Source organism: Indicator indicator, chromosome 13 (assembly GCF_027791375.1).
Source record: "Indicator indicator isolate 239-I01 chromosome 13, UM_Iind_1.1, whole genome shotgun sequence".
NCBI lineage: Eukaryota > Metazoa > Chordata > Aves > Piciformes > Indicatoridae > Indicator > Indicator indicator.
In genome coordinates this window covers 11494252-11508084 of record NC_072022.1, presented here as the reverse complement: position 1 = coordinate 11508084, position 13833 = coordinate 11494252, and the positions used below count along the sequence as shown (strand labels likewise).

Here is a 13833-nt window from a genome sequence, read left to right as displayed (position 1 = left end):
AACACACTCTGTTTGCATTTAAAGATTGGAGCAGACATTTGTGGTTTCTTTGACAACACCACAGAAGAGCTTTGCAGACGCTGGATGCAAGTGGGAGCCTTTTACCCCTTTTCCAGGAACCACAATGCTGAAGGATATATAGTAAGTTGTGCTTTCTCTTGCAAACCAGTCTGGTGTTTCACTGCACATTCCCTTGGAAAGTAGCATTTAGCTGACCAGTTTGAAGGCAGCAGAACCTCTTTATGAAACCTTAGACCTGAGAGCTTTGCCTTCCAAACGGCTAATTGACACTAGGCTTATTTGGCAGCATTTGAGCAGTGCTGGTTGTGCCCAGCACCAAGGACAAGCTCTCACTGCTGTGTACCCCACCAGGCTGACTCTTGGGGGCCCTTTAGCATGCACCTGACTGCATGCCAGGATGAAACCTGGGCTAATCCTGAGGTGCCCTCCTTGCGGGTGGGCGAGGAGGGGCACGCAGCAGAAAACACAGGGATCACAGAGGAGCAGGACCTCAGGTCACATCACTGAAAAGGCAAGCACCATGCAGATGTGCACCACTGAAATTCAGCCCCTCCGAAGCAGCAGCCACTTCTCACATGTTTTGCAGAGCCCTTTCTGTCTGATGAAAGGAGCCCAGAAGGAAGAGGCCTTCAAGAAAGCTGGGAAGGGGCTTTTTACTAGGACTTGTAGTGATAGGAGAAGGAATGGATCAAAGCTCGAGGAAGGGAGGTCTAGACTAGGAAGAAATTCTTTACAGTGAGGATAGTGAGACTCTGGAACAGGTTGCCCAGGGATGCCCCTTCCCTGAAGCTGTTCAAGGCCAAGCTGGATGAGGCCTTGAGTGACCTGGGCTGGTGGGAGGTGTCCCTGAACCTCCCCATGGCAGGGGTTGGAACTGGATGGCCTTTGAGGTCCCTTCCAACCTAAACCATTCTGTGAATCTATGAAAATACTAGTAATAACGTGGTGTTTGCTTTCAGTCTCAGGACCCAGCTGTGTTTGGAGCCAATTCCCTCTTGGTGAACACCTCCAGGCATTACTTGAACATTCGCTACACCTTGCTGCCCTACCTGTACACCCTGTTCTACAAAGCTCATACTCGAGGGGACACGGTGGTGCGGCCGCTTCTGCATGAGTGAGTGCACCCTTCAGCCTTGGGCAGCACTGTGTGAGGGGTGAAAAACCCACCCAATGTTGTCAGGGACTTTCTAAGCACAAATGTGGACTGGAGTATATGTAGACACTTCCCAAGTCATGGAATACCATTTTGGAGTAATCAGAAGAGTAATCACAAACCAGCTGTAATTTCTGCAGATATTATTATCAGTCACTCTTAGAAGTTGCTATGAGATGCTATTTTCAGCTAATCAAATTATTCTCCACCACCACATATACATTAAAATGCTTCTTTTCTTGCCTGGAAGCTCTTGGATGAGCTGTGTGAAGGACACAGCCCCCTGCACTTTGTTACCTGTAAACACTAACTAAACTAATCCAATGTGACCTTCTTATCTTCAGATTGACTCAGATCAAGAGGAACTGTAAAAGAGCAGTTTTGCCATGCCACTCTTCAGTCATGGTTGTAGACAGCCAGTACCCTGACTATCTGGATTGCTGCTGCTGCTCTAGTTCATTAAATCCAGCTAATGCTGTATCTTCCTCTGTCCTCTCCACCTGCCCAGGTTCTACTCGGATGACAGCACGTGGGCTATTGACAGACAGTTCTTGTGGGGTCCTGGGCTGCTCATTTCCCCTGTGCTTGACCTGGTAGGTTTGGCTATTTTGGTGTCGTTGGGGTCAGGCTAAGCCATCAGTTTGAGCTTTTTTTTTCTGGCATAAAACCCCCAAGTTACACTGTTCCTGTCAGTCCTTCATTGCTCTGATTACAAACCACCTCCAGTCCTACCCCTTCGCCTCGTGACAGTTCTGTTAGCCAGCTCAGAGCATAGAGCTGCTCTGCTGTGTGTGCCTCCTGCTGAAATCACACTGTCTCTCCTCTTGTGCTGAACTGCAACAGAAGCCTTTGACATCTTCCTTAGGAGCTTAGGAGGTCCTCTTCTAGTCTGAACTCTTCTGTCTTCACCAGACCTGCGAGCACTGTTGGCAAAGGGATGGCAGAGGCCTTGCTTAGCATTAGCACAGCTCTGTCTCCAGTGCAAACACAGGGTTTGGCTAAATCCTTAGCTTACATTTATCTTGCCATAGCTACAACACATTACCTATGCCTCTGAGCTTGGGGTTTGCTTTCCTTTTCCTTTTTCCTTTTCTCTCTTTTCTCTTTTCTTTACTCAATTTTCCTTTTTCCTTTCCCTTTTTCCTTGCTCTTTTTTCTTCTTTAGTTTTCCCTTTTCCCTCTTTCCATTTTCCCTTTTACCTTTTTCCTTTTTCCCTTTTCCTTTTTCCTTTTACCTTTTCCCCTTTTCCCCTGTTAATTTTTCCTTTTCCTTTTCCTTTTCCTTTTCCTTTTCCTTTTCCTTTTCCTTTTCCTTTTCCTTTTCCTTTTCCTTTTCCTTTTCCTTTTCCTTTTCCTTTTCCTTTTCCTTTTCCTTTTCCTTTTCCTTTTCCTTTTCCTTTTCCTTTTCCTTTTCCTTTTCCTTTTCCTTTTCCTTTTCCTTTTTTTTTCTTTTTCCCTCTCCTCTCCTCTCCTCTCCTCCCCTCTCCTCTCCTCTCCTCTCCTCTCTCCTCTCTCCCCTCCTCATGCACTTTTCTCCTGTTAACTTTGTAGAAGTTGTACTTGAATTGCTCTGCGATAGTTTTGAGACTGTCTTTTTAATTTTTCTTCACAACGTTCAAGCAGAGAAAGTGAAAGAATGTAAATAAGTCACCACTGGATGTAAGAAAGCAAAACAATGTTATTCTAAACACTTCCATTGGAGAGCTAGAAATGTTTAAGAATCTCTATTCAAAACAAGGTTGGGGAGATGGGAAGTCAGCTGCCTGCTTCTTTTTTTCTGCCTGAAGATAACACACTGGTCTCGACAAGCTAAGTCTAACATCAAGAAGCATCTCTGCTTCTTGACTCTCTGCTTTCTGCCAGGGGGGACTGGGGGCATTCATTCTGGCTGGGGGGGAAGGCCCCTTGGGGAAGAAGCACAGCCCCTCGAGGGAAGGGGGGCCCAAAGAGGGCTTGTTTGTGTTTTTCTGTTGATTGTACCTATTTGTAAATGTTGTGACTAGTGTCTATTTGTACAGATTCATTTAATTTCATCATAGATTGTAGTTTTTCCTGTAAATACAGCTTGCATTTGCTGCCAGACTGAGCTAGCCTGGTCATCGTCAGTGTGGGATGGGGATTTCAGCTCTCACACTGTTACATGCTCTCTTTCTGGACAGCATCATGAACCCCAATGAAGATAGCAATGAGGTGGAGAAGTATCATCGCTTTCCCCAGTGTAAAGTTGAGCTTTAACTGGAAAATGCAGTGCAGTGGATGAAGTTGCCTTCAGCTCTGAAGGCTTTTTCTTTGCTCTCCTTGCAGGGTGTGGACACGATTCAAGCCTATTTTCCTGACGCAGTGTGGTATGACTATGAGATGGTGAGTAAGTGCAGGGGGTGCTATGGGCAGAGCCTCCAAGTGGCTGTGTGATGAAATCCCCTTGGGTGACCTAAAGACAAGCCTGCAGGAGGGAAATGTGGAGACAAGGGATGAAGGGTGGTGGGGTAAGTGCATGAGTCAACACCTCAAGGAAGGACACAGAGATATGGAACACAGCATGGGAGATGAGTGGAAACCTGAGCAAAGGCTGTGCCTGAACAGAATACAATACCCTGTTACAATCTGAACTGCAAGCCCCAGGATACTTTGCTCCAGCCAGCACTTTCATTTTGTAGCTGGCATGGCAGCAGCATGGCATTGAACATCAGCAACAGATTTAACTCAATGACACATAACTGTATGCACAAGAGTCTGCAGTTACAATTTACTAATCTGATTTCTGCAAAGCAGCTGGACTCAGTGACCTTAAAGGTCTTTTCCTACCTTAATAATTCTATGATTCTAAGTTTCCAGCTGCTGTGATAATCCTTTTGCTGGGTGAAAAAGGGATATTGTGGGTGAAAAAAGGAACAGTGTTCACATCAGATTCCTGTATTCACATCAGACTCCCAACAGGACTTGCTCTCTGTATTGACTGAGCCAAACCTGAATAGTGAGAGATGTTGATTTATTTTACACTGATGTGCAGCTGATGTAACTTTATGTGCCCTCTGGCACAGAGATATTTACATAACTTAAACATTCTCTAAAATGAAGCATTAAGATGAAACTCATGACTCGAAAGCAGCCCAAGCAGTGATTGATGCAATGTGACCTGTTCTGTTTCCCTTCTCCACCAAAAAGGGGGCAAAAATCTCAACGAGAAAAGAATGGACCAGCCTCTTCCTGCCAGCAGACAAAATGGGACTCCATCTGAGGGGAGGCTATGTTTACCCTACTCAACAGCCAGATCAAACAACAGCTGCAAGGTGTGCTTCAACCCTCATGGCTTTCATGGGTTTATTTTCAAGACTGAGCTGAGGACTCAGGTTACAAAGTAGTAGCAGCCTCCTGTATTTTCCCCCTCTACTCAGCACTGGTGAGGCCAAATCCTGGGTTCAGTTTTGGGCTCCTCACTCCAAGAAGGGCATTCAGAGGTTCATAGAATACATTGAGGGGCTGGAGTGATGCCAGAGTAGGGCAACAAAGCTGGGGAAGGGTCTGGAGAACAGCTCTGGTCAGCAGTAGCTGAGAAACCTGGGGTTGTTTACTCTGGAGAAGAGGAGGCTGAGGGGAGACCTGATCGCTCCCTACAACTCCCTTGAAAGGAGACTGGAGGGAGGTGGGAGTTGGTCTGTTCTCTGTACCAACAAATGATAAGACCAGAGGAAATGGCCTCAAGTTGCCCCTGGGGAAGTTTAGGTTGGGTATTAGAAGAAACTTCTTCACTGAAAGGGTTTTCAAAGCCTGGCACAGGCTGCCAAGGGAGGTGGCTGAATGCCCATCCCTGGAGGTGTTTCAAAGAGGCAGAGTTGTGGTGCCGAGGGTCACAGCTTAGCACCAGCCTTGGTACAGTAGAGACAGGTTGGACTCAAAGATCTTCAAGGTCTGTTCCAGCCCAAGTGATTCTCTGATTCTGTTTAGCATTTCCTCCTGGAAGCAGGGCCCTAGCTGTGTGCCAAGCTCAGCTGCACAGCTGGTTCCAGCGCAAGCTCAGTCACCAAGGCCAGGCTTAGTCGTGCAGCGTTTCAGACCCTTGCCGTGCCTTTTACTCTGGTTATGGGAAAAGGACAGGCAACCAAGGACTAACCTGAGGCAATTCTCCAAGTGCTGCAGCCCTGCTGAGTGGCACATTCCTAACAGGGAGAGGAAGGAGGCTGGCACTGGCGAGGTGTTGGTTGTCTGTGTGACACACAAGTCTCTCTTTCCACAGCCGCAAGAATCCAATGGGACTTATAATTGCCATGGATGACAACAATGCGGCTTCTGGGGACTTGTTCTGGGATGATGGAGAATCTACAGGTGGGCACTTATAGAATGGCTTTGTGGGCTGCCTGTGCCAGAGTCTCACCACTCTCCTACTCAAGAGTTTCTTCCTCAGCTCCATTCTAACCCTGCTCTGCCTCAGCTGCAAACCATTCCCCCTTGGCTTGTCTCTAGACCCCCTCAGCAAAAGTCCCTCTGCAGCCCTCATGCAGGATCCCTTCCGGTCCTGGCAGGCATCTCTAAGGTCCCCCTGGAGTCTTCTCGTCTGCAGGCTGAACACCCCCAGCTCCCTCAGCCTTCCTTCACAGCTGAGATACATCTCCTTTTTTACCTTAGCCTCCAGACCATCCATCCAGCCTGTCAAACTCCCTGTTGTTATTTTAACTCCACTCATCATAGCTCCAGCAAAACTTCCAAGCCTTCATTTTTCAAAGTTTGTGGAAGTTAGGGCTGCTTTTAAGAAATAAAGCTGTGATGCAGCTGATTATTGCTGCCATAAATATGAAGGCCTTGGGTGGTTGCTGGATGTATGGGTGACAGCTCTATGTCCTCCTTTGTCAGGGCTTAAAATCACGAAGCTGTTATTGTACTCACTGCTCCTGAGAAACAAACCAATAAAACATCTTCTGATTTTATTTCCTGCCCCAAACTTGCAGGTTGCAGCTTCTCAGAGAAACTCTTTACAATTTGCTGCAATGACAGTGATTTTCTTTTCATCCAGAGGAGAAAACCTGCCAAATTGACTCCATTCTTGCCTTGCCTTTTCCTGGAGGTGTGTTCTTTCCTCCCTCATGCTTCTGTGGGCAACGGAGTGTTAATATTATTTTCATTTTTGCCACAAAAAGGGCTTCTTTGGGGTATAGTGACATATTAACTGTAAGCCATACATCTACATTTAAGATAAGATGAGAAGAAATGAGTCTGAAAAAGAAATGTGTATTTTAGCAAAACTGCTTTCAGGGAATGTGGGAAAGTTCAAAAAAATCAATCTCCTGGGAGTCTGGCCTAAGGAAAACAGAAGAAGAGAAAATTCAATTCCTCAGAGAATCATTAGTAAATATTTGAGCTGCTCAGTGCAGCCTCTAACTGGAGTAATGCTGAGAATTAGAACTTGTTGGTCTGCTTTGTTTAAATGCCTCTCCTTCCTGCTAACTTCTCTCTTTGCCTCTCAGGCACAGTGGAGAGGAAAGCCTACATTTACTACGAGTTTACAGTCTCCAGCGTAAGTATTTTATTGGAAATGCTCTTACTTTTAATTTTGCCTTTATCAATAATGCCTGCAAAGGGCATTCTTTTCTCCTGCCACATTCTCCTACAAGCTTTACAGAGAAGCAAAATATTTGGCAAACTCCAAGTGGATTTGTGTTCAAATTACTGTAATTCAACTGGGATGGAAATGTGCTGTTTGCCTTCTCCTCCTTAATATAAGCATCTGAAGAGCTCCTGTTTCCTTTCACACACCAAAGGCAGCAGCAATGTTCATTGAATGGGAGAACCATAAAGCATCAACAGCAGTTAAGAGTCAGAAGGGAGCTGAATGCAGTGTTTGTAATTCTCAGCATATTGGAAATTTGAAAATAAATCTTTGCAAACTGTAAAAATAAATCTGGGTGTTCACAGAGAGAGAGGAGGACACCTACATCTTGTCTGCAGCCACGGAAGCTGCTTTAGCTTTGAGTTTGACACCATTTTTCTTACAGTGAAACTGCCTTGGAAGGGTTAATCTCTGTCAGAGTGCAGTCCAGAGAGTGTTTCTGTTCAGTACAGAATAATCACAGAACCATACAATGGCTCAGGCTGGAAGGGACCTCAGAGCTCATCTACTCCAACCTCCCCACCATGCCCAGGGACACCTCTCAGCTAGACTCAGCTGCTCAAGACCTCATCCAGCCTGGCCTTCAACACCCCCAGGCAGGAGGCAGCCATATTGACCAGAGACACAATATGAGAAGAATTCCAAGTAATATGATTTTATTTTTTAATAATAGAAATATCTAGTCAAGATTTTTTTTTCCCATTCCCTGGTGAAAAAGCAGGGAAGCAATGAGAGAGATTGCTGAGGAACACGGGAGTGGAAGCAAAGGAATATAAAGGGGAAGCACATACATTAGTTATTGCCTTTAATCATGTCTAATCACATAATCATTTGTAGATAAAAAACTCAATTCCTTTTGGGGCTTTAAACTCTTGTAGCCAGATTATCAGAGGTAATGGTGTTGAAATAAAAATGAAGATGCATTTATATGTGGGGAGCAATAAGGAAGGCTGCAGAGGGACTTTTGCTGAGGGGGTCTAGAGACAGGTCAAGGAGGAATGGTTTAAGGGAGGGTTAGAGTGGAGCTGAGGAAGAAGTTGTTGAGCAGGAGGGTAGTGAGACTCTGGCACAGGCTGCCCAGGGAGGCTGTGGCTGCCTCCCTGCCTCGGCGTGTTGAAGGCCAGGCTGGATGAGACCTTGAGCAGCTGAGTCTCGTTGAAAGGTGTCCCTGGGCATGGTGAGGAGGTTGGAGCAGATGAGCTCTGAGGTCCCCTACAACCAGAGCCACTCTATGATTCTGTGATTCTATACTGAACAGACACCTGAGCCATTCTGGGATTCTGTGCTAGCAGTCATGGTTCAGCTCCACTGTTAGGACTCTTAAACTGATAATAAGTAATGAACTGGCTGGGAACTGGTATTTGTATGTCAAGGAAAGCGAATATGGATTTTCATGTGTTGGCACCTGAAGAGATCAGAGTCAAGCAGAGATTATCTGCCCTGTCACAGACACAGGTCAGCCTTTTTTATTGCCAAAGCAAGCACAAAACCAAACCAACAAACCTGCAGCTAAAACACAGTTTTGAGGCATATTGTATACATGGCAGACAAACATCATTGTAAGAACATCAAGCAAGGCAATCTTTGATGTTAGGCAGAAGGAATTGGCTTACTTCATGCTGATTATGGAAATATAATTAGAAAAAGCAGTTAAATCAGGAGGATATTTGGCAGTGGTTTTTTTATAACAATGCCATCACTATTATTTTTCAGAGTGCTCTCCAAATATCTGCAAAAGCCAATGGCTATTCTGATCCAAACAACTTGAAGTTTGAAGATATCAAGATACTGGGAGCACTGCAGGAAATAATAGCAGTTACTGTCACTCAGAACGGTGTCATGGAGAATCACCCAGTTAACATCAGCTATGACCCTGTGCAGAAGGTAAAACAGCAACAGGAACATGGGAAGGAAACACCTTTCAGTCTGCATCACCTTCATTTTATACATTGCAAAGGACAGTGCTCAGGACTGAGAAGTGGCTCAGTGACAACTGTATGCAGGTCAACAAGTCAGAACAAGGTCCTGCAGCTGGGTCAGCCCAGCAGGCAGCTATGTGCTGGGCTGCAGCCAGAGGAGTGTGGGCAGCAGGGCAGGAGAGGGGATTCTGCCCCTTGGCTCTGCTCTGCTCAGACCTCACCTCCAGTCCTGCCTCCAGTCCCCAGCAGAAGGAGGACACAGAGCTGCTGGAGGGAGGCCAGGGGAGGTCACAAAGATGATCCAAGGGCTGGAGCAGCTCTGCTGTGAGGCCAGGCTGAGGGAGCTGGGGGTGTGCAGCCTGCAGAAGAGAAGGCTCCAGGGGGACCTCGGAGCTGCCTGCCAGGACCTGAAGGGATTCTGCAGGAAGGCTGCAGAGGGACTTTTGCTGAGGGGGTCTAGAGACAGGCCAAGGGGCAATGGTTTGAAGCTGAGGCAGAGCAGGGTTAGAGTGGAGCTGAGGAAGAAGTTGTTGAGCAGGAGGGTGGTGAGACTCTGGCACAGGCTGCCCAGGGAGGCTGTGGCTGCCTCCTTGCTGGGGGTTTTGAAGGCCAGGCTGGATGAGACCTTGAGCAGCTGAGTCTAGCTGAGAGGTGTCCCTGGGCATGGTGGGGAGGTTGGAGGAGCTGAGCTCTGAGGTCCCTTCCAACCTGAGCCATGCTGTGATGATTCTACGAAAATACAGCAAAAGTACAACTGCACTTGTCCCAGCTGCATGGGACCTGCATCCCAGTTTTGCTTTCAGACCCACACTACAAGTTTTAGCTCTGCAGATGTTCCTGTTGCCACCTTTAATTTGCGTGAGGAGCAATAGCTTTGTGATTGTGAATGCTATGGGAGCAGGGTGACAAACGTGTTGCATGAGCATTAATGCCTTGATTTTTGAAACAAACTCAAGCACACTGGCTAAACCTTTATCAGCTTCTTTAGAGCCTTATTTTTTTTTATCTACAAGAGCATCAGTTGTGTACAAAAGTGAGACTAACCCAAATGTTACAGGACAGGGTTCTTTTGTGAGCTGGCATGCAGCACAGTGGTCCTGAGGACAGGGATCCCTGCTGACTGCTGACTGTCATCTGGGATTTAATAACTCTTTTTCTTTAATATTCACAGGTTGCCCTCCTAAGAGGATTTCAGCTTGAACTGGGAAAGTCCTACACAGTACAATGGACTCAACGAGTGAGCGTGGCCAGACACTAGATTGCTGCCAGAGGCTCTCTCTGCCCTCTCTGCATTCCCAAATGGAAAAGAAAGGGAATAAGGGAGAGAGACTGATGGAGTAGGAAACAAACAAACAAACTGAACCAAGTTTAATGAAAATGATAATAAAATGAAATAGAGACACAGAGACACAAACCAACATGGAACCCAAGCCCTGATGGCAAGGATGGCACCACTGGCACCACTGCTGCTGGGGGCAGGCACTGGGCAAGTCTCAGACTGGACTCAATGGTATATGGGAAGCAGATTGAGGAGCTGGATTCTGGAGATGAATTCAGGAACTCATGTATCAAAGGCAGAATGGACAGAGTCCTCCTGGGATGCTGGTCACTGAAGAGAAGGAAGAAATTGACCCTGGGGATCCCTCAGCTTGCTGATGCCATCCTTGGGCTTGCAATCCCTTGGTGGGCACTTGAGGCTCAGCTGTGCTGTCTGCTCCTCCCCACAGCTGCCCCCTCTGCCTTCCTGCCCCCCAAGAGGGGGCAGAGCTGTGGCAGGGCCCTTGGTGTGCAGAGCAGCAAGTGTGAGGCAGAGGCTTCGTGCCCCCCAGGCCTTGGCACGACCTCTGCCCATCAGCTTCTGCCTGCTAGCAGCAGCCCTTGGCTGTGCCAAGGTACCCTGAGCTTCAGCAAGTGCCCCAGTGAGCAGAGCCTGAGCTGGGCACTCACAGCCCTGAGAAGCCTGGTGGAGGTGTCAGAGGTAAATGTAATGAGCTGACATTAGCTGGCCTGGAGTAGCAGATTTTATTTACTTCACTAAATTCAAGGTGGCTGGCACCTGTGTGAGCTGGCAACTGTGTGAGCTCTCCCAAAGTACAACAGGAATTGAGGAAAAGGGTGGCATGTTTAGAGAGACTGATAGAAATTTTATTGGGGTTGTGAAACAGCAGAATACCCTCTCCAGCTACCTCTTCTGCTTCCCTTGCACTGGGACCTGCAAGGCTCATCCCCTGTTTCTGACACTCAGACTCTCTGAAGCACATTGGAAGTTGAAGCAATTTCTCTGGATTTCAGTTTGAGAAGAAATCCTGGACTGCCCTGGAAACTGTGGTTCATCTGAGAACTTAACTGGTTGTAGCCATGTTGAGGAGGGGTTTCCAGATCACAGTCTCTGCTGTGCAGTTGTTCACAGTTTCGTTTCCCCGTGGCTGTTAACTTATGAGAGCAGCATCTCCTGGCAGGGTTGAACTTCAGAGGGTCCCACCAACTAAATGACTTCATGCTTCTCCAAAACTAAACTTCCCTCACTGAAAAATGTCATTTTGTAGTATTTTTCACTTTGTACAGGATCCACTCAGTGCAGCTTCTGAATGCAGTTGGGGTCCCACCAGCTCAATGACTTCTCCAAGACTAAACTTTACAACCTGGACATATGTCCTAAGCATGAAGACCACAACTCTTCCCCAGCTGCTCCTGAAGCAGCAACAGCTGAAGTGGCTGCTGGACTGTCCTGACTTTGTTGCACTGCTAGGAATGTTTTTGGTAACTTTGGACCTTTGGAAATGACTTTTGCTGTGGAACCAAACCCTGGTCCTGCTGCGGACTGGAAGTCTTTCGACTTGAGCACACTTTGGGTTTGGTGCTGCTAGGTGAATAAACTTTCATTAGCAGAGAAGAGATGTGGAGCAGGCACAGGTTCAGCTGAAGAGCTGGGCAGGGCTGGTGGTGGTCTGCAGTAACCTGCATCAGCTGATGGAACCTCCCAGCAGCCAGCCTGAGTGTCCCTGTCACAGGAGCCTGGAAGTGGTTTGGAACTTGCTGTCAGGAGCCCTTAACTAAATAGATGGAACTCTCAGGGGCTGTTCTAGGGATAAGTGGTATGAATAACCAATCAGTTCTCTTGCCCTTATCTTGCATCTTTTTATTCTTTGTTTTTATCCTAGGATTTTGTACTCAGTTTTACAATGCAGTGATGTGAATCAAAAATCAGGCACAGGTGTGGTGTCAAGTCAGAAATGAAGACAGTTTGATAATGCAGAGATAAAGTTATTTGGGAGTGTAGAGTTTATTTTTACCTTAATCATTCTACTTCTTTTCACTGCAGTATTATTTAGAATAGAATTGATAGGCTGCCCAGGGAGGCTGTGGCTGCCTCCTCCCTGGGGGTGTTCAAGGCCTTGAGCAGCTAAGTCTAGTTGAGAGGTGTCCCTGCCCATGGTGGGGAGGCTGAAGCAGATGATATCTGAGGTCCCTTCCAACCTAAGCCATCCTAGGATTTATTTCATAGTGCTGAAAGAAATGTGATACCTTAAAATGTCATGCATCAAAAACTGACTTCTGTCAGCATCCAGAACACTGAAAACTTCAAAAGGGAATCTCTCCAAGTTGGATAAATGATGCATCAGAGAGATATTTATCACATACATACAGCCCCTTATATTTTAAATATAAATATAGACTTGAAATTTATATAAATAATCAGATAAAGCCATTCCTGATACAAAAGAACTCCTGCAGGTTTGTGATTTCATTTTATTTTATTTTATTAGTTGGTTTTGGTTTTGGTTGTTTGGTTGGTTTGGGTTTTGGTGCTTGGATTTGTGTTGCTGAGGATTTTTGTTTGGTAGTTTTTTTGTTTGGGTTTGGTTTGGGGTTTTTGGTTTGTTTTGTTTTCCCAAACCAAAAACTGTGAAAGAATTTGAGAATATTAATTGAAATAAAATACCAAATATTTTCATCAACTTTCTATCAGATTTCCCTCGTTATATGTAAGACTTCAAACAACTCTTTCATTGAAATAAATTGATTTTTGCTTCTCAGCTTTATGGTTATCAAAATGCAAGGCTCCAGTAGCACTAAGCCTCAAGAGCTCCCCAACAAGCAGGGACAAGGAAAAACTTCATGAAATGTCTCTATTTTGTTTCTCTTGGTTTTGTTAGCTCTTTTCAAGACAACCCATTCCCTTGTGCCCTGTGTGCTCAATACCTTAAGGCTGGCTTGCCTTGCAATGACTCTGCCTGCCAAAGGCTGCTCCAGCAGGGCTGACATCATCACTGCACGGTATAGCAGCACTGAGTGGGGGTGGATGGGGAAGGTTCCCTAAGAGATATCCTCTCAGTTTTCTTCCATGTCACTTCAGAGAGGTTTAGATTGGCCCTTAGGAACAATGTCTTCACTGCAAGGGTGGTCAGACACTGGAACAGGCTGCCCAGGGAGGTGGTGGAGTCATCATCCCTGGAGGTGTTCAGAAAACATGTGGCCATGGCACTTGGGGTCATGGTTTGATGGCCATGGTGGGGTGGAGTTAATAGCTGGACTCGCTGATCATCAAGGTCTTTCCCCAAAGGATTCTATGGTCAATAGTGAGACATGTGGTGAAGGTCCTCCACCACACACAACATGCTGAAGCATGGAGCACAGAACATTCCCAAGGTCATTGCTTGTGTAGCTCCCAAGTCTCTGGGAGGCACGAGAGAATCATAAAATCATAGAATGCTTTGAGTCAGGCTTGGTTATAGCCTCTGCTTAAACAAAAACAGTGGTAGTGAGGAGGGCAAGCAGTGACTTTTAAAATGCACACTGGGTGCACAAAGCTTTGCTTTCAGCAATTGATTTTCTCAGCTCCAAGGCTCCTATCTGAAGAGCACCCCAGCCTGCCTTAGACAAGGTGTGATCTAAAGATAAGGGATCTGTGCTCTTGCATTTCCAATGCAACAAGTAAGCAAGGGCCTGGATTTCTTCATAGCTCTTCATGACCTCAGAGCCCTTGGTACCAACTTTGCTATTGCCATAAAGCAAGCAAATATCAGAGCTGCTTGAATGCTTGACTGGGTGGGTGCTCTACTGGGCAGCCATGGCAGGGCTGCCAGTCAGGGCAGGAGAGGACCTGCTGACAGGACAGGAACGGATGCCTGATGCCT

The 13833-nt window shown here is 46.5% G+C and overlaps 1 protein-coding gene across 1 annotated transcript in view; it reads left to right on the top strand.

Annotated features, from left to right (window-relative positions):
* The window catches only part of SI (sucrase-isomaltase), a 36774-nt gene extending 23922 nt beyond the window's left edge, over window positions 1–12852 (top strand). The window contains 11 exon segments of the mRNA XM_054386200.1: window positions 25–141; window positions 981–1135; window positions 1683–1767; window positions 3479–3535; window positions 4340–4464; window positions 5409–5497; window positions 6634–6683; window positions 8490–8660; window positions 9867–9932; window positions 12734–12755; window positions 12758–12852. Coding sequence (XP_054242175.1) covers window positions 25–141; window positions 981–1135; window positions 1683–1767; window positions 3479–3535; window positions 4340–4464; window positions 5409–5497; window positions 6634–6683; window positions 8490–8660; window positions 9867–9932; window positions 12734–12755; window positions 12758–12852 — 1032 coding nt within the window.
* The last annotated feature ends 981 nt before the right edge of the window (window positions 12853–13833 follow it).